The 26811-nt window shown below is 40.2% G+C and overlaps 3 protein-coding genes across 8 annotated transcripts in view; 2 read left to right on the top strand and 1 right to left on the bottom strand.

Moving 5' to 3' along the window:
• The window catches only part of myom1b (myomesin 1b), a 28037-nt gene extending 19557 nt beyond the window's left edge, over positions 1-8480 (bottom strand). For 2 of the 6 annotated variants that reach the window (XM_042067168.1, XM_042067172.1), the window contains exons 1-9: positions 8311-8480; positions 7496-7701; positions 4236-4367; positions 3686-3869; positions 2858-3015; positions 2230-2322; positions 1122-1210; positions 687-731; positions 386-406 (exon numbers count right to left, since the gene is read on the bottom strand). In XM_042067168.1, the coding sequence (XP_041923102.1) occupies positions 386-406; positions 687-731; positions 1122-1210; positions 2230-2322; positions 2858-3015; positions 3686-3869; positions 4236-4367; positions 7496-7638 (865 nt within the window). In that variant the 5' untranslated portion in view covers positions 7639-7701; positions 8311-8480. The remainder of the gene's footprint in view (positions 1-385; positions 407-686; positions 732-1121; positions 1211-2229; positions 2323-2857; positions 3016-3685; positions 3870-4235; positions 4368-7495; positions 7702-8310) is intronic. The other 4 variants (XM_042067171.1, XM_042067169.1, XM_042067170.1 and 1 more) reach the window with 3 other exon arrangements.
• An 8326-nt stretch (positions 8481-16806) lies between these two features.
• myl12.1 (myosin, light chain 12, genome duplicate 1) lies at positions 16807-20715 on the top strand. The gene is made up of 4 exons (XM_042067850.1): positions 16807-16924; positions 18648-18853; positions 19060-19221; positions 20167-20715. Exons 2-4 carry the CDS (start codon positions 18670-18672, stop codon positions 20337-20339), a joined length of 519 nt encoding a protein of 172 aa, XP_041923784.1. The 5' UTR covers positions 16807-16924; positions 18648-18669; the 3' UTR covers positions 20340-20715.
• A 138-nt stretch (positions 20716-20853) lies between these two features.
• LOC121688928 (perforin-1-like) lies at positions 20854-24915 on the top strand. The gene is made up of 2 exons (XM_042068840.1): positions 20854-23512; positions 23862-24915. The coding sequence occupies exons 1-2, from the start codon at positions 23001-23003 to the stop codon at positions 24913-24915; spliced, it is 1566 nt and encodes a 521-aa protein (XP_041924774.1). The 5' UTR covers positions 20854-23000.
• The last annotated feature ends 1896 nt before the right edge of the window (positions 24916-26811 follow it).

Below are 26811 nucleotides of genomic sequence, written 5' to 3'. Positions count from 1 at the left end.
AGTGTGTGCTGTATTTTAGACTAGTGTATTTTAAATAATCACTAAGGTGCAAAAGTCGTGTAGATCAGGTGATCTTTACTCATTGACAACGTAGCAGTCATTTAAACTATAAATGGCTTTAACTGTAAGACTTTTTGAGCAGCAATAATGCATAGCATAGTAATGTATAAGATACATTTATATTTTTTATTTAAAATACAGGAACATTTCAGTTTAAAAGAGTGGAGAGAAAAAGATTAGACAGAGACCGACCATGCACATGAACATTCGCTCAAGAGGAAGAAGAAATTCTCAGTTTTCACCAAACACAGAACAAAGAGGTCACATAAACGACACAGAAATACCAAAGAAGCGTTCACCCAGCAGAGCGTGACCGCTCAGTTACCTGGTTCGGAGTTTGCCTTATCTGCATCCAGCGGACAAAAGACAAAATCAGCCGTTAGCGTGACAGATTTAGCATGTTAGCTCATGTCAGCCCCTTGCCCCTCTAAGTGGGTTTCACATTGATGGCGCAAAGGTCACTATTTCACATATGCAGAAGCACTGGTCAGCTGAAGCACATATCATTGGATCATTTGTTTCTATACTCTGTGTGCTCTCAATGTGAAGTCACATAAAATTAATCAGAATGAAAGCAAATCAACATAAATGCAGTGAGCAGAAAGCTGTCATTTATTAAAACTTACGTTGACTGGGAGTTGGCAAGTCTTCCTCAAATTCACCTTTGAACCCTATACAGAAAGAGGACCACATATAAAGGTTTAAGAAACTCATGGTCAAGACTTCAGAAAACAACAACTGTCAAATTCTTAACAGAAAACTAGTGCCGACTCATATGCCATGCCATTTCATTATCATGTAAATTAATCTCACCATGTCTTTCTCAAGGACATAGCCAGTGTGTATTAACCAACATCAATATTAATGTATTAATGTGTATAAAATGTGCCCTAAAGTTGAGTTACTGCCAGCAGGGCAGGGCCTGTGTCTTGGTTCTAAATGAAAAGGTTTGCATGCTTTAAGGCAACTTTCTATTAACGGTGTATTATATTATCTATCAGATATGTTCCTTGTGATGGTGGACAGCCTAGTGGGCTGCTGCAGGGGACTGAGAGACCTACTCTTGACGACGACTGAAGCGAAGGCAGAGAGCTCGCCCTTGCTGTTCATGGCGGATACACGATACTGTGCCGTGTCATCAAAGTCACATCTGAAAGGAGAGAGGTCCACGTGACCAACAGGGACAAGACATGCAGACTGTACCACCACAGGGGCAACACGCGCACACACACACATACACACACACACACACACACACACACACACACACACACACACACACACACACACACACACACACACACAGCAGCAGCATAGTAATTCATAGTCATAAACTGCATGTATTAATACTGACAATCATAGGAACACTGTTAACACATAAAACATAATAAACACACACACACACACACAAACACACACACACACACACACACACACACACACACACACACTTTAAATCATGCCAAAGCATGTGTGCTGAGACTGAAAAGAGTTCCCTGAATCCAAGCCCAGCATGCTGAGGAATAAATAGCCTGTGAAGTGATGTCATGACAGCCAGGTGCTGGGGGATTGGCATTACAGTAATTCACAGGCTTGCGTTCCATCACTGGTAATGCAGTAATGCAGTATCACAAAATTGGCCATTCTGCCTTCATCGTAGGTTTGTGTTTTTTGTGTGAGGGTATAATGCTATTGTATATAAATATGTGGTGGGCGGAGTTGTGTATATCAGTTGTGGTTGATGGCAGAGTTCTATAATAAGGCACAGCAGTAGCTGGCCTGAGAAAGAATGTCCCTTGTGTGTGTGTGAGTGTGTCTCCTCTGTAGGTATTTTTAGATGTCCTCATTGTTATCGACAAGAGCAAAAAGAAACAGTGCGCCTCTTGAGCCTAGAATTCAACAGCAATGCTAGAATAAGGTGGGCAGTGAAATGACCCAGACTATTCAGACCTCAGTTTAGATGGTATAGATCTATATTTTGTATGTTTGTATGTTTGGGGTTGAGGTGGGGTTGTTATAGTTACCATTTGTAAGCATTGATATGGAACGGTGATTAAACTTTTTACCAGATCTATTTCATACATAATAGGTGTCCTGTTATTCAGACATTAATAGCCACCCCACCAGCCAATCAGAAAAGAGTATTTCTTCTCTCCGGTTGATAAATACCTGTTGATCTCCAGGGAGTGCACATTATATTTGCTCTCCACCTTGTACTTCCCAGGGTCCGACATAGGGTCAATGCTGACATTGTTCTTATACCTGAGGACAGAGAGGGAGCGGAGGAAAGAGGCAGGGGAGAAAAAGAGAAGCCAGGAAAATAAGAACGAAGAGAAAGGGACATGACGAGGAACAGAGGACATCGATACTGACAGTGTCTCTCTGCAGTGTTGATGGCACTGAGCTGAGAGTGGACATCACATTCAAATGGAAAAATGGAAAGATGACATAAAGCACAAGGAGAGCAGAGGTGGGGCACTTGGGCCACATGTTAGGGCAGGAGAAGAGAGAACATTCTGTTTTAAGTTTATATCTATGTTAAACTTTACGCTTTAAAAATATGAGCACTGCTCACGTGTGTACGTGTGTGTGTGTGTGTGCGTGTGTGTGTGTGTGTGTGTGTATGTGTGTGTGTGTGTGTGTGTGTGTGTGTGTGTGTGTGTGTGTGTCTGTGTGTGTGTGTGTGTGTGTGTGTGCACGCGTGCGTGTGTGTGTGTGCGTGTGTGTGTATTTGTGTGTGAGCGTGTGTGTGTTGGGGGTAGGTAGGGCTCATGCATTTTTGGGCCCCTAGACTTACCAGACCACTCGGGGCTCAGGCCAGCCAGACACAGTGCAGTGGAGCCTCACACACTGCTTCTCCCACACAGTGTGGGAGCGCGGCTTTATCACAAACTCGGGGGTATGCATCAGGTTGTCCTCGTTCATACGCTTGTGGTACTCCTCGTTTTCATGGATCTGGGGGCAGGCCAGTCATAATCCTTCACTCGCTACATACAAAACTAACCATGCACAATCTGCACAGGCCATTCAGCATTCTTGGGAATCACCATTCAAAATTCACAATGCATTAAACAAGCACAATGCATTTACATATATTGTATGAGACCTGAATGCTGTCTCTTTCTGTCCTTTATATACTGTCTAGTAACAGTGCAACAGTGTAACAGTGTAACAGACAGCGTAACACTGACAGTAACAGTAACAGTGATAAACTGTGTGTAAGTATGTGTGTGTGGATGTCTGTGTGTACATATGTGTGTCTTGGTTTCGTATGTCTATTCAAGGCCACAGGAATCATCACCTCCTTCAAGACACCCTGTGGTCATTAACACACAGTACCAACAACAAGTCCCAAGACAACAAGCTATCCGAGACACTGGCAACAGCCGAGACTGGGCCTCTGGGAGTACCAGAATGCCCTCCTAAATGAGAGGAGCCAGGGAGCTGGCACATAGGGAAGAAGCTAAAGTTAACCCCTCTCTTTAAGTCTGAGCCTTATTAAAGGCTCTTGTCATGGAAACTGACTCCTGCCCTGCGGTGTTGTGAATGACTCGGTCACTGTCGTGGAGGATTAGCATGTGTGGGGGATCTGCCGGCTGATTGGCAGCTGTGGCGTACAACTGACCCTCTTGGTGAGCGAGATGCGCTCGGCAGACTCCCTCATGACAGTGCGGCGGGACGTGTGCTCGCTGCGCTCACTACGCTCCATCTCCACGCCGCTGGTGAAGAGGCCCCGGCGCGCCATGTAGCCCGAGCTCTCCTTTAGGCGTGCCTCCTCCGTGTCCGAAAGCCCACTTGCATACTCCTGACTGGGGTGGAAGGGGCAAGATGGGATGGGGTGGGGGGGTTGGGGTCAACATTGGTAGTTGAGGAAATGACTCTCTGCCTTTCTGCCACCTCTAAGGGCTAAGCTACACCAGGCACATAACTGAAGCGTTCCATTCACGTTGCGTCTGCTGCAACAGTTTGCTTCCACTATAATCAATGGAAGTAGCCTCACCAGACGTGATAGTGGCAGGTACATTTAAAAAAAAACACCATTCTTCTAAAATGGATTTTACGAGTCATGAACGGAACGCTTCAGTTACGCGCCTGGTGTAGCTTCCCTGTAAGTCCGAAATTACACTGGAAGCTGCTGGCTTCAGTAAGCAGCCAGCTCCTGCAGTGGTCATTACCTGCCCCTGAAGATGGGCACTACATAGCCGATGATCTGGTTCTCCTTATCCATGGCCAGGTAGGTGGGCTTCGCCCGCTTGGGCAGTGGACTCAGTCTGCTCTCATCCAGAGCAGAGAAGGTTGCTGCAAGACTACAGTGGTACATAGCATATGATCATACTGCATGTGCTGGTGTACACTGGTATGTATAATGCGCATACATGGAAAATACATCTTGTAGGGTGAATGGGAAGAGGGGAATGGGGTTGGAAGCTTTAGCAGCCAAAGGTGGAGGATCAAGGAATGAAGATGGAGGAATTATTCAGAATTAATCGGGTGAAGTAGGGAAGAGTTAGTGCCCTCAGTTGACTGGTGCTCTCAAAGACATGAAACCCAATCAATCATCACATCAATAGTTCTCTGAATGTCAAATATGCTTTAACACAGACCGAGAGAAAAACATTTGATCATCACCAGCTGACAGAGTAAGTTGAAATAATCCTTTAATTCAGTCTTAATTGAAATATAACAAATAACTGTTGCTATCCAAGGTCATATTTTATTCTCACAACCACGGCCACACAACCTCACAACCACCACACATGTCTCTGTTCTCTGACACATACACACACACAGTGAGGGTTACAAATACTAAATGCCTACTGAAACTGTTAAGATGCATCAGAGGTAAATTACAAACTATTGGAATGTCAGTACACATATTGAATTTCCCCTTGGGGATCAATAAAGTATCTATCTATCTATCTATCTATCTATATTTGTGTCTGTGTGTGTGTGGGTGATTGAGTGGGTCATTTGATCATTTGTGTATGTGTATGTCCCGAACAGAGTCCTAAATGGAAGAATATATGTAGGCTACAATAGCGCAATGAGATAAATCACAATATACGAGGTGTTGTAAAAAACATTTTATACAATTCCTGATCAGGAATATTTCAAAAGGTAGGTAAGTACTTCCAATTATAATCTGAGGCCCCTGATTCACATGAAACCATCCTATAATAACAATGACTACAGAGAGTCAAATTCAGATTTTCATTCACATGTTCCATTTGCAATTTCCCCTTAAGCTTTGTGTCACATTCTCTGCAGCAAACAAGACCAGGAAACGTTACAATGCCATACCACAATAATCCAGCAGCTCCCCAAAGTTAGAAGCACAGCGGTATAGCAGCAGGTGGGCTGGAGGAGACTGCCACTCTTACCACCTCTCCACAACAGAACAGCGCCCTGACCCTCATGGCCCCCTAAGACCATCTCCCTTTCCAGACTCAGGTCGGAATGCTTCATGATGGATCATGAGTACAGGAGCTCTCCTTTCACCATGGGAACGCCAGAATAATTAAGTGCCCATTCACAACATAGAACGAATTCCCTAACAACTGACAAAATGTCTTCAGGGTATCATGCGATATCAACAAATGCTTAATGTGTCTCCTTTGTTACATTTAGGATTATGTTTCAGTTCTTAATAAACAAAAGCTAATGCTCAAATCTGACTCTGAGTAATACAAAGACTGACACAGACTGAAAAAAATATGTCTTAAGGGTCATGAACGCTGCCTGTGAAAGTAATATTCGTTCTCATATTGTCAAAATAAATCCAGGCATCCCAATTATTGTCCAGATCTTAATTTATAGCACTCTGTTGTCTGACCTGTCCCAGTAAAGAAGCAGGAATGATGACTTAACATGTCCTATGGTCCTCCATGTCTATATGTCCATGACCAGATCAGACCTTAAGACCTTTCACTGCTCTTTGACACTCTATCCAGGTATAAGGCTGAGGTGACAGGAGGGTAAAGGGAAACACTAATAAAGTCAACTGAATCTATAAAAAAGACACCACCAACCAGAAAGACCTTGTAAATAGACGTTCCATATCCACTCTCACTGGCACTGGCATTGACTCTCACCAACTGATTGTTTTTTCATTTGAACATTCAATTTTTAATTATGTGCCAACTGCCAAAATAAATATCCATTGTTAAAGGATTATGAACCGATAGAATATTAACTTCACTGGACCTTTCTTTTAAAACACCTGCCTTACATTAATATTGACTATACCGTTATCGTTGTACATGTTCATTCAAAAATATATTACCTTTATTCTGCTATATTTCAGCTCAATTTTACTTTTCAAAAACTACAACCCTTTAGAAAGCTTTTCTAAACAGCCAAAAATAATTAGCCATGTGCAAGAAGGAAATGGGATCTGTCGCCCAGACATATGGAAGTGTTATAAATATTATGTCACAGTAGGCCACTTATGTTCTAATCGTTTCAGCACCTTGGGTGTTTACCATGCCTGGTTTAGTTGGGGACAGGGGAATGGACCGAAAATTTTCAATTTTAAAAAAGCTAATCTGGTACAACAATGCAGCCAAAGAATTAACTTTCTAGACAATGAGTATTAACAAAGTAAAGATGTGCTGTCTATCAAAGGAAATTCAGAGATTCACTTAGACAGCATTGAAACAAATCTCTCCACTAACCAGATGCTCCACTCTATAAATACCAAAGTGATATATGGAAAAAGTGGGCAACAACACAGTGGTGGTGTGGCTATGCATATGAGTGTGTGTATGCATGAGTGGTAAAGCAACAAAGCTTAAAATTTGAATAAAAATAAATAAATAAATAAATAAAAAACATATGCAAAAATGACATGCACAAAATCAAGGTAAGCATATAAACTGTAACCACAACATATAATCCACTGGCATCTGCACACATATCAGGGACTAATATTTCACTGTGTGCATATACCATAACAAGACACAACACCACACTCCCTCATCAAAGCAACCCAATCAGCTACTTGCTTTAGCATCTGCTAGAATGCCATGGAAGATCAATGAAAAGCAAATCAAAGACAAACCTGCCAACACAAAGGTTTAGCTAAACACCAGACCCATAATATGAAATACCACCTTTACTATAGGTCGGACAGGAGCTTGATTAGGGGAGCAGTGAGGTTCAGTTCAAAGCACCATATGAGCAGCACAGAGGGAATTCACATGCAGACATGCAGTATTCACAGACATATTAAGGCTTTGTTGTTATCTTTTGTGAAGGGATAGGGTTCTGGGGGTGCTGGTAAAAGGAGGAGGAAGGAAATATAGCGATTTAAGGAAGGTGTAGTCTCTGAAGTGGATAGGAAAGGTCGATGCATGTTTAGGGAGTTGACTAGAATTATGAGATGGGAGTTGAGTTTCGGGGAGGGTCCATGCCCTGCTGGATTACACCCTCTTACCCCTTAGAGCTGCTCTTGCTGTGGGCGGAGTAGCTGCTGGAGCTCTGCTGGTATTGGCTGATAGCAGACTGGGTCTCCCGACTACGATATCCACGATCATAGTGTCGGTGGTGTTTCTGATAGAATGGCAATGATCCTGACATCCTGCACGGTCTTCCCAATCCAAAACTGTATCCACAAACTACCTGAAACCTATGTTTCTCTCACTGGTAATGGAGAATACTGATCAGTGGCATTACCAGACAGGACCTCTGTCAATAGACAGGCAATTTTAAACATTTATTATTATTATTATTGCTTGAAAAGATGGATGGACTAAGTTGTGATTTATGATGGCTTAAGTACATTCTCCAAGATTTCTTTTTAGATGCTTGTGTAGCTCCATTAACTACTTTTTGAGAGTTTGTTAATCAATTTCTTGTCAATGTGATGTTCATTATGATCAAAGATTTAGAAATAAATGTATGCTATATTTATATATTTTTTGTCATATGAGAACATGAGAATAATGCAAATTTAGGTTAGAGGGTTTGATAATAGGAATATGTAGGCCTAGATAACCAGTTTCTTCTCAAGAGCCTGTGAATATGGAATTCCTCTTCCATCAGTACATGCATTCACATTCAACATGCACAATAATATCAGTGGACGAGATCAAAACTGACAGCCACACAGTAGGCTAATATTAGCCAGCTGAATGGTTCAATATATTTCATGTTCCATCACTTGTTCATAGACATAATGTATATCGTTTTAGAAATAATCATTCTTTCATTATTAGTCAGGGCAACATAATTAATCATATTTTTTCTCACCTAGTCCAAAGTGACTTTGAGCCGCTGAAAGCCGCGCTATGAGTTGTCCAACTCCGGGTGCTAGCAACCAAGCCTTGAAATCCACGCAAAGCCACAAGAAGGTACGGACGCAGTGCACAGGGCTGCCGTCTACACAACAAAAATAATGTTGGCGCTCGGCGGAATGTTGAAGCCACAGTCAAGTCCTTGTATGGCCAGAGAGACCGTTAAATATAGCCGAGAGTGAAGAGGCAAGGCTATCTCACCTCTCAACTAACTGGCTGAACGCACACCGGTGCAGGGAGGGAGCCTCGATAGTTCAATCTGTAAACTTGGGTTTCCATGCCCCCAGAGGTCAAATCAGCCAAATGCCGGCTGGTTGACAGCCTTAGGCGCTGGCATAGGTCCGTTCAGTTTAATTCGATAGGTCAAGATAATGGCCTACGTCTTCGTTAAAGCAGAGCACCAACTGTGGCTTTGGTCATGAAATTAAATTAGTAGCCTATTCCCTCTTGCATATTGACAGCTGACTCTGAATCAGCCCTGGCCCCTGGGTCTGGTCCTCAGACTCACTTACTGTAATAATGACATGTGAGAATTTAAGCAATTCAGACATGAATGTGCTGAAGATAAAAACAAACTATATTTCTCACCTGTGCCATCATCATCACCCAATTCCACAATGGCTCCCAGAGGCAGCTATCAGTTTTGTGCTTCATTTTAGCCCATTCCCTGCCAAGTCAAGTCAACTTTATATAGCACATTTCATGTTGCAAGCACACATGTGCTCCAAAAAAAGAGAATAGCACAACAGACATGTCATAACCAAACAACAGATAAAATAGATAAAACTTAAAATATGGAAATATAAATACATACAGTAAATAGTGAATGTAAGTTAATAAAAATAAAAGATAATTACAAACAATTAAATAAGTAATAACAATAAACAATTAAAATGATTATTAATAATATTATAATTAATAATATATTATTATTATTATTATTATTATTTAAAACTACAAAATAGTTTAATTACTTAGCCTTAAAAGCCTAGTTAAAATACTTTAAAGCCTTTTTATTATTAGTCTTAAAAGCCTAATTATAGGGTGATTTTAAAAGAATACACTGTCAAAGCAGTCCTTTAATCATCCCTGTTAGTGGACCACACTATTTGTATTCAACAGTGCACCTATTTGATGTTTCTCTAGGTATTGTTATATTTCTGCTAGCTGTCCTGTCACTAAGAACAACAATTATTTTCTTTAAATTTAAGATGTATTTAACATTCTCATTGTATTCCAATATCATATTGCTAGGGGTTAGGGGAGACCACTGGTTGATGCTGAGCTTATCTCTTTCACTGCCTGGGACTCAGCTGTGGTTGAAACTAACTTTAGACAAGCTATTGTTACCTCTGTCACATACAACACATGCCATCAGACAGAGAGTATGTGTGGGTGTCTATGTCATCTGTGTGTCTTTCTTTGGATGGTAGTTTGGCCACTGTTATACATGTCATTTTTTTCTGTTTTGCACGAGACAAGGCCACGTGCTATCCTGTTAACACACGCACACACACACAAACCTGAACCCCACTCCACCCATTCGCTGAGTAACATACTCTCTGCTGTTGTGCCTGTTGTCTCATAAGGAGCCAGTGCTTAATATGGTACTTGATTGTCATTAAAGGCATAAATTGGGTGAAGGAAGGAAAAGACTATGGTTTAAAGACACCCATCCAATTATATATGTTATTTACAAAATTATTTAATGTGGCCTGCTGACATTAAAGTGTCTGTAGGTAGGTGTGTGTGTGTGTGTGTGTGTGTGTGTTTGTGTGTGTGTTTGTGTGTGTGTGTGTGTGTGTGTGTGTGTGTGTGTGTGTGTGTGTGTGTGCGTGCAAGAGAGTACATTTCTCTTTGTCAATCTCCTTGAACATCAAAGGACACTGGATGATGAGTATATCATATCTGAGAGATTATTGTTAACAGACGGTTAAGCCTCAATTACCTGTCTGTCAATATCAGCCCATAGATCACATGGAAAATGTCACTGAAGAGTATTCAATGTAACACTATGACAGAGAGAGAGAGAGAGAGAGAGAGAGAGAGAGAAAGAGATGGTTTGGAGTGTGTTCTGAGGCAGTACACTGATTCTTTTCTGTGTGTATGTGTGCGTGTTTTCGAATGTGTGTACTTTTTTCTGTAAGAGAATGTCTATTCAAAGGAAATAACAAATACAACATTTTTAAAGTTATTAATTTATCAGACAGTTTGATATTATCAATAAAAGTGGATGAAGACTTGTCGTTATTTATTCAGTATAATCTTATTCACTGATACAGGCTATAGACAAACAACATTGATGATCAGTTGATAAAGATGCTTCTATGGTTCGTTTTTCTTTTGCCAATTCAACAAAAGTCAGACTTGACTATCATCTGCTATTTTGGCACAAAATCAGTGTTGAGTGTTCAGTCAGTGGATGTCCATGTCAGTCAAAGCATGTGAAACCAACCACCCCGCAGTAGGCTACACATCCAGAAGCAGAAGTAAGCTATATTCTTCCTTGCTTTGAGTGGGTGAAGTGCAGACACACAAATTCCACTCCACCCAGGTGGATGAAAGGAAATCATGAAGCAACCTGCTTTGGGTGTCTTGAAAAGTGCTAAAATGCAACATGTTGTTATACACAATTGTAGAATGGTAAAGCCTTGGATGTGTTCAGCACATCCAAGCTAGTGAACCACAGATGTCATTGTCAAGCTAACGACAGTTAAGGAATACCCTCAAATTTGACTTTTCTACAGCTGTTATGTTCTTGTCCTTTTATGGAGAGCACACAGGTTTTGTACAAAACTCTTTACTTTCCACATCAACATCTAACTTCCCCAAGAATGTTGAAATGATCCCTTATATAATCATCCACTCTGTGTGAGTGCAGATCTATTTTTGCCACCCTTATCAGTATCCTCCCTCGCCTACTTACCTGTCTCACATCCTGTATCCAAATGGACCCACCATCTGCTGCTATAAACTAGTCTGTTTCATTGCTGCCAATGTCACACTGAATGTTATCAGTCGCTTTGTTCTGTGGTAGCCACAGTTTTATACCATGCAAACAGAACCTTTTAACCTCCTGACTACCAGCAGTTCAATTTAGTCTGAGGACATATGCACGGTGTAAACTATCTCCCACACCATGCATACTACTGTGCTAACTTCTTTTGTGGATGGGAAATTAGAATTTTCATCAGTGATTCATAAGTAATTGTTTCTGATACTATCTGTTTATTTCCTGACTCTTCCTAACACCCACCATGTTGTCATGACCATGAATCAGTCAAAGAAGAAGCAGAATTCAAGATACAGGGGTTGATGATTGTTAGTAGTTAGTGGTAGACTATTACTGTAAATGACCAGCAGAACATGAGAGGGCATTTACTCCACTTTCTGATGAAGATGCTCCCTCTAGTGGCTACCTCGTTGTTTGTGCTAACAAAAACGTGCAGAAATCATTAGGTTGAACAATAATACAGGACTCAATGCATCTTGGATAAGATAATACTCCCAATTTTTTTTATCAGAATTGGGGTGAGGTGGGGGTAGGGGTGTAGGCCAAGAAAGTGATCAATGCAGCATATCCAATCTGCCTTTGGGTTGGGTGATAAAGATTTTCCACTCAATTCATGGTCAATATAGTCAGACCAACATAATATGCAGGCCATCTTGTTGTATGAGCCGTAGCCAACTCTTTTTCAGTTGTCAAAAACTAAAGCAGCCTAACAGAAGTGTTGTGACTGACTTTGCTACAAAGCCTTCAACACCTATCCCTATTGGTCTTGTGTGTGCTTGCCAGCCTTGTTCCCTTACTTCTGCATACTTTAACTTTCATGGCTTCAACTTTCAATAGTTAGCTCAATAAAGTAGGCGATGCGCGCATGGGCGGATTATGAACTTTCGGGCCCCTGGACCCAGATCTATTAAGGGCCCCCACTATATGTCGTATACACATTTTTAATTTGTTTGATGTGATTTCCTGTATTCTGGTGCATTTTGGGGATGTGGCCAATACTAAATTCAACCAGATTCATAGCCTATGCATCCTGATTTGTTGATATTGAGGCAATGATTCCATGCAAAGTCTTGGGCTTCAGGGCCCCCTGACCCCTTGGGCCCCTGGGCCTGGGCCCGGTAGGCCTGTGCAGTAATCCATCCCTGGATGCGCTCGGATACTGCATCATGTCTGGTCTAAAAGTAGTTACAACACTGTGGAACTTACAGTTGTCATCCAACATCCACCATGAGTTTCAAATACAGTGCTTTGCCCCATATTCCTGCATAACTTGTATTTGCCCAATGTCCTGTTTTCTGTCCTTCCACAAAATAAATTCTCCTTTCCCTGTCACTAATCGGCAAAAAGATAACCTAGGCCCCCTTGTTCTCAAGTAGTACGCCAATGATTAGGTAACGACGTGTAGCAACCCTGTATGGGTCAAACTAGTTTACTAATCAAGTCAAGTCAAGTCAAGTCAAATCAACTTTATTTCTATAGCACATTTAAAAACAACCAAACCAGTTGAACCAAAGTGCTTACAATCAAACATAAAACAATGACAATGGTACAACAACAATAATAACATAACATGGGGGGAAAATACATAAATAATAGAAATAATAAACAAATTGGTCAAAAATAAAATAAAGAATAAAGTGTGTGTGTGTGTGTGTGTGGGGGGGGGGGGGGTATTAAGGTAGATTAAAGTCTTGGGAGAAAATGAAAGTCTTTAAGTTAGACTTAAAGCAGTCAATGGTTGGAGAGGACTCAATATGTACAGGTAGACTATTCCAGAGTTGGGGGGCAACAACAACAACAACATATGTAACTAGGTGCCAAACCACTGAGGGCTTTGAAGACAAAAAGTAAAATTTTAAAATTAACTCTGTGCTCCACAGGTAACCAGTGCAGCTTAGCCAGGAGTTGCTAACGTTTCTTAGAGCCACTTAATAATCTAGCTGCTGCATTTTGAACTAGCTGAGGTCCTTTGAGAGTCAGGCCTGCATATAATGCATATATCAGGCCTGCATGTAATGAATTACAATAATCTAGTCTAGATATTATGAAAGCATGTAGGCCTATAAGAGTTTCAAGATCGGAGAAGGACAGAAAGGGCTTCGGTTTTGCAATGGTTCTTAACTGGAAAAAAAGAGGAGTCACAGAAAACCCCAAGATTCTTGACTTCACTGTGGCAGTTTGCAGAGAGAGGTCCTAGTGCATTTTTCAAAATAGAAAGATAACTTGGAGGGCCAAAAATAATTATATCAGTTTTACTTTCGTTCAGTTGAAGAAAATGTCTTGCCATCCAGCATTTGACATCACTGAGACAGTTAAAAATATTCTACAAAAAACAAATGCCATTACTGTTAACAGGCAGGTAAAACTGAGTGTCATCTGCCTAGCAGTGATACTGAATGTTATACTTTTTAAAAATTGAGCCAAGGGGTAGCATATAAAGAGAGAATAAAAGAGGGCCCAAAAGAGAACCCTGAGGAACACCACACTTTATAGGGGCAGAGGAAGAGGAGAAATTGCCTAAACTAACTGAAAATGATCTATCACTAAGATAAGAAGAGAACCATTGCAAAGCAGAACCCTGGAGACCAACTTCATCCTCCAAGCGTTTTAATAGGATGTTATGGTCGATGGTGTCAAATGCTGCACTCAGATCAAGAAGCACCAAGAGGGCGCAAGATCCAGAATCAACTGCTAAGAGAATGTCGTTTTGGACTTTAAGCAAGGCCGATTCAGTGCTATGCAGAGATCTAAAACCTGATTGGAATTTATCACATATATTGAACTCACTCAGATAAGAAGAAACCTGAGAGAGGACAACTTTTTCTAGTATCTTTGACAGAAAAGGTAATTTAGAAATAGGCCTATATTTCTTCAGGTCACTGGGCTCAAGGCTAGGTTTCTTCAGTAAAGGTTGCACAATTGCACGTTTAAAACCTGACTGGACCACTCCATTGGTTAGTGAGTGATTAATTATGGCCAATACAAGAGGGCAGATGATGGTAAAAACTTCTTTAAAAAGGCATGCAGGTAAAACATCTAAGTGGCAGGATGTAGTTTTCATATGGGAGACCACCTCAGAAAGCTGGGAGGAAGATATAGCCTGAAACTGTTGGAGGCAGCTAGGTGAAAGTTCTATCACTGAGGGATCCGAATCCGGAGGTGAGATTTGAGATTTTATTTTGTCAATTTTATCGATGAAGAAGTTGAGGAACTTCTCACAGATTTCTGTTGAAGGGGCAAGAGTAGATGACGCAGAGGCAGGATTTAAAATAGAATTAATGGTATTGAATAGAATTAACTTTTGGCCTATGAGCATTATTGTTGATAAGCTGAGCATAATACTCAACCTTTGCTGCCTCAACAGAGTTTTGGTAGATCTTTAGAGAATCTCTGAAAAGGTCATAGAAGACCTGAAGCTTCTCTTTTTTTCATTTGCGCTCTGCTTTCCTGCAAGATTTCCTGACAGAACGGGTCGTGGCATTTAACCATGGAGTGGTGATAGTTTTGACACGCTTTTGTTTTAGTGGGGCAACACCGTCTAAGGTCTCAAGACAGGATGCATTAAAGAGAGTGCCTAATTCTTCAATGTCAGAGCAGGTAGAAATAGCAACAGAGATAGTAGGTGAGTGAGAGAGGATGAAAGTATTAGAGAATGTTGTGGCTGTGGTGGAATTAATAGAACGGGCAAAGGAATAGGACTTAGGGGCAGATACAGGGGGACAAAACAAAATAGATTCAAAAAATTAAAAAATGATCAGAGACCCCAACATCCATAATTTCTAAGTTGGAAACATTGAAACCATAAGACAATACAACTGGCCTGCATGAATATGCGCCCTGACCCATACATACCTTGCCGTTTCTGTTTTCACCAACCCATTGACTGAGTTTCTGTGGAGTAAGAACATCATAAGGGCATCCCATAATGAGCATCTATGGCCCATTTTCTCTCCTGCTGATATTCCACTTCTCAACATCACACCAGTTCATCATTGCCCTTGTTTTGCTTGAGAGGCTGCTGTTAATCGCCTAGCCTATCTTTGTGATTGGGAACAAAACCATTTGTCTCCTGTGGTGTAAGATGTGCTTACCCCATGCTATCAAATTGCCACCAAGACCAAAGCCTGGTTTTTCCACTGTGTGCATTGAGCATGCTTAAATGCTTCATTACACTTCTTCCGTGTTTTCATTGATGGGGCACTGTTCTTGAGGATATCCTTCTGACAGTCATCTCCAAACTGGTCTTAGCACATTTGAACTCCTCCACCAAGCTGGCCACTAGTGACAAAGTGGGTGCAGCTTTGTGTAACTTTTAGCGCTTGAAGGGGATGACGTGTTTGGTGCCTGAAGTTGTTGCCACTACATTTGCAGAAGCTCAGACCATGATTCTAAAGTGGTGTGACTAATTTGACATGGAATTAAGGGATATAGTTGTTGGGGAGAAGGTGAGAGAGAAGGTGAGAGAGTGGGTGTTTTTTTTTTTCAATCCATAGCCAAGGCAATACAGAATTCAAAAGAATGCATAGGCCACAGCACATGTATGCTCATAAACAATTGAAACCATAGCATGTGTATGTATGCATGTTCCTCAACCCAGGTAAAATAAAATATATTCCAGACTTTTCTAGGGGCCTGTTTCCCCTTGGACCCCTATAATCAGTAGTGGTTTTACCCCCAGTCCGACGCCCCTGGCTGACTGAATGAAATGTCTCTATAGTTAAAATGCTATCACATGACTAATTTTAGAGATGTGACATGGGCTGGACCAACAGGTGTAGCATGAAATGTGGGTTAGCACTGTGAGTAGGCTAGCACAATGTCTCTAATCAAGGACAATGAGTCATCACAATAATGTAGGCCTTGTCTTTCTGCATCCTGTTTTTCTGTAGGCCTATAGGCTATACAAATATATTAGTCTACTTCTTGAACTTACTTGTTGAAGTACACATAATGATTGTTGAAATTGAATTTACTCATTGATGTATACAAACAAACAAACAAACAAATAAATAAAGGCCTTGGGGGAATCATACAACAAGATGAAACTACTCCATTTTTTAACAAACAAACTCAAATAAACTAATAGCTTTATTTAAGTGATTCAAAAATTGTATCATCGTCATTAATCATGAATTTTCGGGATGCGCTCAGCCAACTGTTTCTCGTTCTCCGTAAAAGGACATGTAGAAAGAATGTAGACGTAGACACAAGGTTGGGAGTGGGGCAAAGGGGAAGGAACTAAAAGAAAAGTAATAGGGGTATTGTGTTTGGGCGTCGGGCACTGTATGAAATAAAGCTAAGATATGTGTTTCTTTATTTGTATATTACTTCATTCAAAGTAAACGATACTTGTGCAAATACATTTAATTGACTAGGAATTGTATTTAATCGCACTTACAAATAAAGATGGATAAGAGATTTAGTATAGTCTACTGAGGTCCCCTACATTTGGAATAGTCTGCGTTTCCTGTGCGGAACCTACACCAATATCAGGAAGTTAGGGCGGTGGTTGAAGAAGATCAGCGCCTCCTGTGTGAAAGCCGTTTCTCGACGAAGTGTGAGTTTAAGCTTTGTGTCATATTATGATAGAAACTTGTAGTTTGTATTACCTTATATTGATTTAATCACCAGTATAATATTGTTTCTACCTGACAGAAGTCATCTCTGGCAACACATTTAGGCTAGCAAAAGAAACCAGTGTTAAATGTGATAGCTTGTTAACGCTAGTTTGCGATATTTAGGGACATCCGATAGCGTTAAGCATCATTCAGAATGGACTTGTAGTATATTTTAAGTTTAAGTTACTTTACCAGTAAGCGGTCGTAAACATGATTTACAATGACATTTTTATTTTCTCAACACATTGCCGCATCTATATGTGTATATAAAATTAAGAACTTGTCCGGTCCTACAAGCTCCGCAAACCAAGCTAGGATGCGTAGTTAGCCGACATTAGCTGACGTAATTATGCTAGCCTAAGCCTGTCAATCCAGTGGTTTTAAAATGTAAAATGCTAACCTTATTTATTTTAAATTTAAATCGAAGGACTTAAAATTGCCGACTTAAGGACATTTGCCACCGGTTGTAGCATTACTATAACCCCCAAACGCTTCGTGAATCTTTAAGTTACCTGGTTAACGAAATGTTGCAAGAGGCCCAACATTTCCTGTTGTTTTAATAAGTAGCATTCTAGCTAACATTTGGCTAGGATAGGTGGCTAGCCTTTAATGTGAGCTGACTTATCTATCTCTTCGCGTGATTAGATCATAAATTACGTTTTTAATTTAGTACGTTCTTAAGGTGAGATTTTTGTCTGGAGTGTGCTTACATGCGAAAAGCTAAACTACTCAAGAGTGTTAGTCGCAGACACAAACAAGAAGTGCCACATTCTGAGAACCTAGTTTCCATTTAGGTCATGATCTAATATCCACATCTATATTCGGCTTCTCAGGGGCTCTGTATGTAGGACGCCAGGTTACTTGACGCGCTTTCTTTTATTGTACTCACAACATATACTTCTCTTCCCATTAGGCTGACGTTACGTTGACTTTGTCTCCCCACACAACGATTACGTAATATCTTTATCAGTAACGTTACCAGTTTCTATACTTGCACTGTGAGCTAGTAATCTACCGGTCTGTCTGGCAAAAACACTAGTTGAACTATGAGAGTTCAGAGGCTCTGTCAGACTCCTACTGAGGGAAAAGACCCCTTGCTCCCCCAGCTTCCCACGGGAAACACTAACATGCCTGAATAAGGACTCCATTTTCGCATCACCAGTTTTCCTGTCTAAAGTGGTCCTGTTAGAACAAAGCTTTGGATGTGGTTGCTCTTTTGCCTTTTATAGAGTTGCTGTGACATCCCACAGGGAATCAAGGCCACATTATTAGATTCCTGCAGCAAGGCTCTGTTAGGCATGACTACTCAAATCCTTTAAGTAATTATGTTATCTAGTGGGCTTGTTTTGGATTTTGTTTTGCACAGCTACACTGTGCAGAGCTCTCCTGAAGGTTCAGGTTTTAGTTGATTAATACACAGGATGTCATCTGTGCTTGATTTTGTGTGGCTGAATGAGTGCTTCATCTTGAAGCTTTTGAATTGTTTGGTCTATGACTTCCCAAGACATGTGGCTTGCTACTGCAATTAGACATACCCTCTTCTTTTTTACCTGTAAAAATGTGTCAATATACTAACAAAGTGTAGTAATAAACTTTACTTTTCAGGCATTTGATTACATTTTGCTTAGACTAATTTAAAACTGGTCTTATTACTCCAACCAGGTAAGAACACCAAAACAGCAACATGTCTAGCAAAAGGACCAAGGCCAAGACCACCAAGAAGCGCCCTCAGCGCGCCACCTCCAATGTCTTCGCCATGTTCGATCAGTCACAAATCCAGGAGTTCAAGGAGGCTTTCAACATGATTGACCAGAACCGTGATGGATTTGTAGACAAGGAAGATTTGCATGACATGTTGGCATCTCTGGGTGAGTAACTTAAAAAAAAAAAAAAAAAAAAAAAAAGTGTCTCAAACTAAATGTTGTCAACACCTGCACATGAGATGCCACATGGCATTATGTTTTGCCGTTTCATCAGATGAATGGAAATGAAATTGACTTCATGGTAAGGGGTATGCTTGCATCGTTTTGAAATGGCCTTATGTAATTTTCCATCCATAAATATGTGTTTCTAGGCAAGAACCCAACGGATGAGTACCTGGAGGCCATGATGATGGAAGCACCAGGGCCCATCAACTTCACCATGTTCCTCACAATGTTTGGTGAGAAGCTGAATGGCACAGATCCAGAGGACGTGATCAGAAATGCCTTCGCATGCTTCGACGAGGAGGGCACAGGTAGGAACCAGTATCTTAATTTGAATATGAAAAAGATGGTCATCAACTGGTCTTCAGGAATTTCATTGGGGTTATTAATGCCATTATGTCGAGACTTAATTTTTAGCGCCTGAAGGGGATGATGTGTTTGGTGGTTGAAGTGTTGTCACTACATTTGCAGAAGCTCAGACCATGACTCTAAAGTGGTGTGACTAATTTGACTTTCAAAGTAGGACTTACTGCCCTAAATTATCTGCAGAGATGATGACCCACATTGGTGTGGAGAATGTTATTACATTCAGATAACACTATAGTAGTGCTGTTAAGTCTTCTCTGTAGACTACTGTAAACTTGTTTCTCTCTCTCCAATTAAATGGTTATTTTGCATGTAATCATTTCTGAGGTGCAATAAACGGATGATTGCAGAATGAGCTCATTCAATTCTTTTTCGAACTCTTGGGAGGTTTATCTAGTAAACGTTCAGTGTGCTTTTTAGACTTGTTCTGTCCTCCTCAGTGGTATGTTGCCACATGTTTTACATCAGAGGATGCCCTTTATTAAATTCAGCCTGGATGGCCTTGTTTCAGTGGTGTACATGTTTAAACTCGATTCACGTAGGAGGCTTTTAGTGGCAGCTGTGGAGATGAGTTAACAACTTCCAACTTGCTCTTTTTCTGATGGAAAGATGTTTAATTTAAGATGTTGACTTCAAGATGTTGACTTCATGGAACTTGCCTGGATTTACAACTACCTGTTAAAACAGTCAGTTTATCAAGTACAGCTTATTTTTGGTACACTTTGACATATGGTAAAATCAGTTGGTGATTTGACTGTTCTCAATCATTCGATGGATTTTGTGTCTGAATGGCTAAAACGTTTAGGCCTATAACCTCTGCTAAAGACTTGAGGCAGCGGCATCATTAACTTGTTTTATAATAGAAATCTTATGTCTTGTCCTCTTCGCAGGCTTCATTCAGGAGGACTACCTGCGGGAGCTGCTAACCACTATGGGCGATCGCTTCACAGATGAGGAGGTAGATGAGCTGTTTAGAGAAGCACCCATTGACAAGAAAAGCAACTTCAACTATGTGGAATTCACCCGCATCCTCAAGCACGGCGCCAAGGACAAGGACGATTAAAAACACTGCTTTATTCTGCTTACCACCACTCTCCCTTTCTCCCGTCTTCGGTAAACCCGTGTCCGCCCTCACTCCGGTTAGAACTCTGCATGTCTGCTGTAAACTTTGACAGAGTTTCATGAGATGGGCTACTTTAGTGTGTATGTGGGGGATGGTGTGTATCCAACATGCTTACTTACAAAGTTCAAGAATATTCCAACCCCATCAAGCAGGTCCTTTTATTTTGTGCTTAAAAATAAAACCAGTTTAAATGTGAAAACTCAACATGGAATTATGGAAAGCACCTCTGGTTCTTGTGATGGCCTGGCTTAGCTGAATTTTTACATTTTGTAATAAATATGGAACTTTTTAAATAAATCTACTCTATCCAAATATCCTTAGCTGTTCACACCATGTGTTTGTAGTCATTGATTTATAGTTTAGTCTTAGTTAATTATTTTGTCCAGTAGTTAATAAAGTGGGTTCGCTTAGAAGTGGGTAAAATATAAAATGTCTTGACCGTGAGAGCCATTTGTGAGGTTGCAGGCCATTTCTGTCTGTGGTTGCATACCTTCAGTCCTGTGGGCATGTGAGGACATGCAGTTTTTCAGAAGACTTGTTAAACTAATGTAACACCAGTTTAGAGGTAAGAGATTCCTGGCCATCATGGACTTAAAGAAGAATATTTCACTGGCCAATAAGGTTATCACTGGTAGCCAGGAAAGTGTCTACAGCAGTATTAGTATTTATTTAACTAAAATGGCTACAGCGAAGTGTAATGAATCGGCAGTTATTTTGGCATGAAGAGGAAACATTTCTCTCCTGTAGAAAATTATTAGTGCTTTCTCTCAGTACTTTAAAATGGAACTGGACCTTAATCTGGTCCCATGAGAGAATGTTTTGTCTGGTATAGAGAAACCCTGATGCCTGAGTGTAGTCCATGCTTAATGAACAAACTATTGTAATGTTGACACTTCTTGCACATCACTTGGTGCAATGTTGCCTTCCTCACAATCCTCAGATGTAATGATTAGTTATCTGGTCTGGTGAACCTTCATTCTAGTATACATTATAAATGTAACCATTAGCTCAGATTTACTAGGTAAATATGTCTGCAATGTCCTTCACAATGTGTGCTGTTATGGCTGCTTCATGAAGGGTGTCACTGGCTCCCTCTGCAGGAGGGAAAATGGTCAGTGAGAGCTTAAGGTTTACTGTATGATAACCACTTTATCTAAATAAATCATTCTTACTCTTTTGATGGATAATGCATGCAACATGTCCGTCTGGCATAAACTAAAGTTAATTTAATTGCTAGGCAAAATTATTTAGTTAATTTAATATCATGTGCACTGTCTTACAGTGGGTCAGTGCAATGTTTGGGTGTGTTAACAAGGAGGTTCTATGTCACTTAATTCCTTCAAAGCCACTTTTGTGAAAGAAAAAAACACACAACCAACTCACATTTCATGTTACAAAGTGCAACTAATTAGCATACTTATACTTGATTACGCCCTGTGGTATGTCAAAGCAAGTATCATTGCCTTTTACTGAGATACTCAACAACATTCACAACAGCAGCCAGACATAGAAGACAGAAATGTGTGAATAAATCATGAAAATGCAAGGAGTATTCTTACAAAATACCTAGAGAAATATGTCTGTTTAGATTTTTATTTTTTATCCAGAGTTCCTATAAATCATGGAATTTCAAGAATATCATGGAATTTTGATAAAGTCTATTCCAGACATGAAAAGTAAGGGAAAGTTGTGGAATATTAGGGTATTGTATTGTAGCAGTTAGAAATGTTCTTGCCAAAATACATGAGATTTAACATTTGACCTAGAGTGGGAACCCTGTTTATCACTATCAAAGTCAGGGCTTTATCTCCAATTCCAGCTGGATTTGGAAAAGAGCAGGTTGCTTTTTTTTTTTTTTTTGTCTATTTGAGAAATGTGTGGGTCTTTTATGGTTCCTTTGTCGCATAAAGATTTGTACATACTGAAAGAGGTATGCACAAATAGACGTGTATTTGTAAATACACAAACACAAATATACAAATGTAACATACAAATATATAAAGTAATTAGTCTTCACCTGATCTCTCACCTTCATACAGTCATTTGGTGTACTGTTATATATTTACAATTTATTCATCTTACACCATAATGACTCCATGTTAAGATGCTGTAAAATTTAGATGTAAATTTGGTAATGTACTGGAAACACAGTAATATTTTTGATGCTTGTTTTTCTTAAATATTCTCCTCATGAGAATGGCACATCTGTTATATTAGTTCAGTTTGCCAAAATTATCACCATCAATATGAGAATGGTCCATCTGTTTAAGTTTGGCCTTGCACTTTCTGTATTAAAAGATGAGGAAAGGTTCAAAACTTGTAGAACGAGCAGAGATAGAGCAGCAAAACAGAGAAGTCCAAAAAAGGTTACGTTTTCATTCTGACAATAACAAAAATTTTAAAAAATTGTATGTGTTTTTATCAAGTTGTTTCATAATCTTACAATTTTACAGTTTATTTATTCTTGTTTAATATGGTCTTGATATTGAAATAACACTATGTATACTTTCAATATGCTAGCCATCTTTCCTTCACTGGATAAACAGCTGTTACTGAAAGTATTCATTACTATTACGGTTTTCATTTAGGTAACATATAACCATGCCATTCCCCCTACCCATACTCCTCTTCTTAAGCCACTTGGGTGTCATCCACACCTGTCGCACAGGGACTCTACAGGAGTGCCACGATGCACCATTCGTCCCAGGCCACAACCTTGCGGGAGAGGGGTTTGATGTGGTTACGATGCAGCACAAAGGAGCCTATGTGCTGGACCTCCAGACATACCTGACCCCAACAAACACCTGCACCCTATGCGAGAACCCACATCAGGGGGACCAGCTGCAGAAACTGCCTCTTTCTGTGCTGGACTGGCGCCATAACACCAACTGTAAGCAGGAGCTGACCAGTGCATTGCTCAGCTCTGTCACTAATGTGGCAGAGAGTACCACCTCTGCCATAAATAATGATTGGAGCATAGGGCTGGACCTGGGTGATATGGGGGACGTGAATGTCGGGGGCAGCCATTCCAATGCTGTGGAATATGCCATGGCCCAGTCTAGAATAGACAAGTCAGCCTTTACTTCTCACCAACTCAGCTGTACCCATTACAGGTATGTTACTGTAAGTGGTATCTTCTGAAACTTAATTTCAAACATGTCCATTTTGTAACATTATGCTCAACTGTACTCCACAGAGCCTAGGGTGGCCATTGCAGATGTTTTTTATGCAAAGACACACAATAAAAAGACTAAACAATGCAATATATTCTCAAATGAATTGTCAATTAAAAAGGCCATTAAAGTGTGATGTGATCTTGAAGTTAAATATTTCTGCAGGCTTTCTCTTTTAGCACTGCTTATCCCAATGCATGGTTTGACAGAAATTGTCATGGAGCCCAATGTTTCAGTTTATTGTTATACCTCTAAATATTATTTCCAATTTGTCTCCTTCTCTTCTCAGTTACCGTGTCCCAAACTTTCCTCTTCTCAACCCAGAGTTTCTTAACCATGTGCAGTCTCTTCCAGCCCAGTACACTACACTAACTCAGCACCACTACAGTCGGTTTGTTGACACGTACGGCACCCATTACATCCGGCAGGTGGAACTTGGAGGGCGTCTGACCCGACTCACCTCCATCCGCTCCTGTCTTGCTAGTGTAAATGGTCACTCTTCTTCCCAAGCAAAGGACTGCATCAATACTGGGCTTTCCATCGGCCTGGGCTACGTTGAGCCATCAATGACAACCAGCAAGTGCAGCTCACTTCTACAGAATAGCAACTCCCAAATAGAGTCAGAGCTATCTTACTTGAACCATGTTACAGAAGTGGTGGGTGGAGATGGGTGGTTTGGAGAGGTGTCACTCTCCAAGAATGATTCTGCTGAGTTCAGAAGCTGGCTGCAGAGCTTGAAGGAAATCCCTGACATTGTCTCCTACTCTCTGTTTCCACTCCATGAGCTGGTAGCTGACCTTACTGTTAGGAGAAATTTGAAAAATGCAGTGAGGCTGTATCTTAGGAACAATGCTTTGCCTAAGGAGCAGCCTTCAGAGCAGTGCACTGGCCAGCCCAACCTTTCCCCTGAATGTTGCCCACTGTCCCCGATGAAGGGAAAGCTTAGTGTGAGCATCCACAACGCCTGGGGTATGGGGTCTGGTTTGGATCCTATTGGACCACCTGACCCTTATGCCAAATTGTCCTACTGGCATATTCGCCATCAGACTCACCATGTCCAAGACAATGCTAACCCCCACTGGAACGCCCATTATTCTCTTGGTCATGTGGAAGCTACACATGCGCTTAGAATTGAAGTGTGGGACAATGACTTGCAACATGACGACAATCTTGGAGGCTGCAGCGTCGGGCTGCATGAGGGCTCTCACACACATTCTTGTGGGCTTGATAAGGGAGGGGGGTTCTCTTTTTCCTATACTCTTACCTGTGACAAATACCTTACGGGGTATCAGTGTTCTCAATACAAGGCGAGCCAGGTAGAAACAACTGAAGAGGGAAAATAATGAGAAATAATAAAATAAAAAACAAACTCAGATGAATGAATTTTGTGAATAAGTGCTTACATGTGAATGTGAATAAATATTTGCTCTTAAACATCAGTTTTGTTGTGTGTGGTCATCCTTACATTCTGCTACCATCAATGCAATGTTGAGAAACTGTAGAAGCAACCAGTATGATTTCATGAAGAGAAATATCTGAGAATAAAGCATTCTAGGAGAGTCTAACGTCTGAAGTGGGAGAAAATGGATAAACATTTTCTCCTGAATATTTTCAATTTGGTCGTTGTGGTTACCTTTTAAGTATAAGGTCTTTACAAGGTCTTTAATATTTTATAAGAGCAAACCAGTGAGTCAGTATGCACAGTTATTAAAACAATGAAGAAAACAAATGGTAAGACTTATGAGAAATCAGGAATTATAAATAATACATAAGGGTCATTCTGTGTCAAATCAGGCAAAATCCAGGACGATGGTTGCTGCACCATCCCAGATTTTGCTTAGTCCCAAAACTAAGACCTGTAAAATATTTTTGTTAACTTCCAACGTGTTTATACATAAATACACTTTTTACACTGTTGCATACCTATGCGTTTACATTCTCGTCCCTGAGGCAAAACAATAGTTTGTCTATGGCATAACAGTGGCACTTCGTACATTAAATGCTCATACACTGAGCTACTTTCACATACATTTTCAAGTGCCTTATAGCTACCCCACATACTATTTTAATCCTATGAAAATGAAAGAAAAACACAACCTCCTCTTGTTTAATCCTTAAAATCTTCAAGCCCATTATATGTAGAGCTCAAATATTGGTAACATTAATACAATATAGTATGTAGGCCTAAAGAAAAATAACGACTGATACCACATGATTGATATAAAAACAAGTTTATACCATACACTACTCTTGTTGCACTTTATTCCAAATAGGGCCCTGTAGAAAATCATCAAGAATGGCATAAACTTTTAATGATTCAGTCATACTGAGAACACGTTTGTCTTCCACTCTAAAAAGTTTGGGCTGCCTATGAATAATACTTTTCATTATATTAATGCCCAAACATTGCTTCCCAGATAATGTTCATGCTGTAAAACTGAATTTCAAGGACTGAAAATAATATGAAGACATAGGATTTGAACAGAAATATTTGACAGGCCTTGGTTTTGGGTCCCATTCTTGAAAATGTTAAACATAATCTAAGACGGTGCCCCAACAACCTTGTGATTTGACACGGAATGACCCATAAACGGAAAATTAGCAGGCTAAACAAATAATTAAGAGAACAAATAAATAGCCTATAAGGCCATGAAATCAAAATTGTTACAAAAGAGTAAGCAAGTAAACATCAGCCTACAGTTAAGATCAGACCATTATAGCTCATAGCTGGCAACAATAACATAAATGGGTGAATGCCATCAGCCCTCCCAATGCCATACGTTTTGGTCTTAATTTTCTATTTTGTGTATTATCATAAATATGCTGAGCTCCCACACCTAGCCTATTTGCAGATAATTATGGGATGATATTCAGAGGATAATGCATAATTATGTCAATCCTATCATGGGATGGACATAGGCTACTACATTACCATATAGCTGTCATTGAATAGTAAGATGACATTTTCTGAAAGACATCCCTTTTTTAAAAAGTGGATTTGCTTTAACATGCAAGTAGGCTGCTAAGTAAAACATTTTACATACATTTTTTTTTAAGAAACTGAGTTCACATATGTTATATTTGTATAAAATAAGTATATTTTTTAAATAGGGAGAAAACTTTGATATGCTATTTATCTGTGATTAAATAACCATGTCTGTCGCCTTGATTTTACGTCTCCGCTTACGTCAATCTATTGGTTACAAAATTACATCCGGGGATTCTCTTTGATCCCGCCC

The sequence above is a fragment of the Alosa sapidissima genome, chromosome 17 (genome assembly GCF_018492685.1).
Source record: "Alosa sapidissima isolate fAloSap1 chromosome 17, fAloSap1.pri, whole genome shotgun sequence".
In the NCBI taxonomy this organism is placed as follows: domain Eukaryota; kingdom Metazoa; phylum Chordata; class Actinopteri; order Clupeiformes; family Clupeidae; genus Alosa; species Alosa sapidissima.
Note: the sequence above shows the minus strand (reverse complement) of the source record. Positions and strands in the feature narration are given on the sequence as shown.

Coding starts and splice junctions, on each gene's coding strand:
- myl12.1 (XM_042067850.1), top strand. CDS start 18,670: ATGTCTAGCAAAAGGACCAAGGCCAAGACCACCAAGAAGCGCCCTCAG. Junction 18,854..19,059: donor TGACATGTTGGCATCTCTGG/GTGAGTAACTTA, acceptor ATGTGTTTCTAG/GCAAGAACCCAACGGATGAG. Junction 19,222..20,166: donor CTTCGACGAGGAGGGCACAG/GTAGGAACCAGT, acceptor TCCTCTTCGCAG/GCTTCATTCAGGAGGACTAC.
- LOC121688928 (XM_042068840.1), top strand. CDS start 23,001: ATGCCATTCCCCCTACCCATACTCCTCTTCTTAAGCCACTTGGGTGTC. Junction 23,513..23,861: donor CTCAGCTGTACCCATTACAG/GTATGTTACTGT, acceptor TTCTCTTCTCAG/TTACCGTGTCCCAAACTTTC.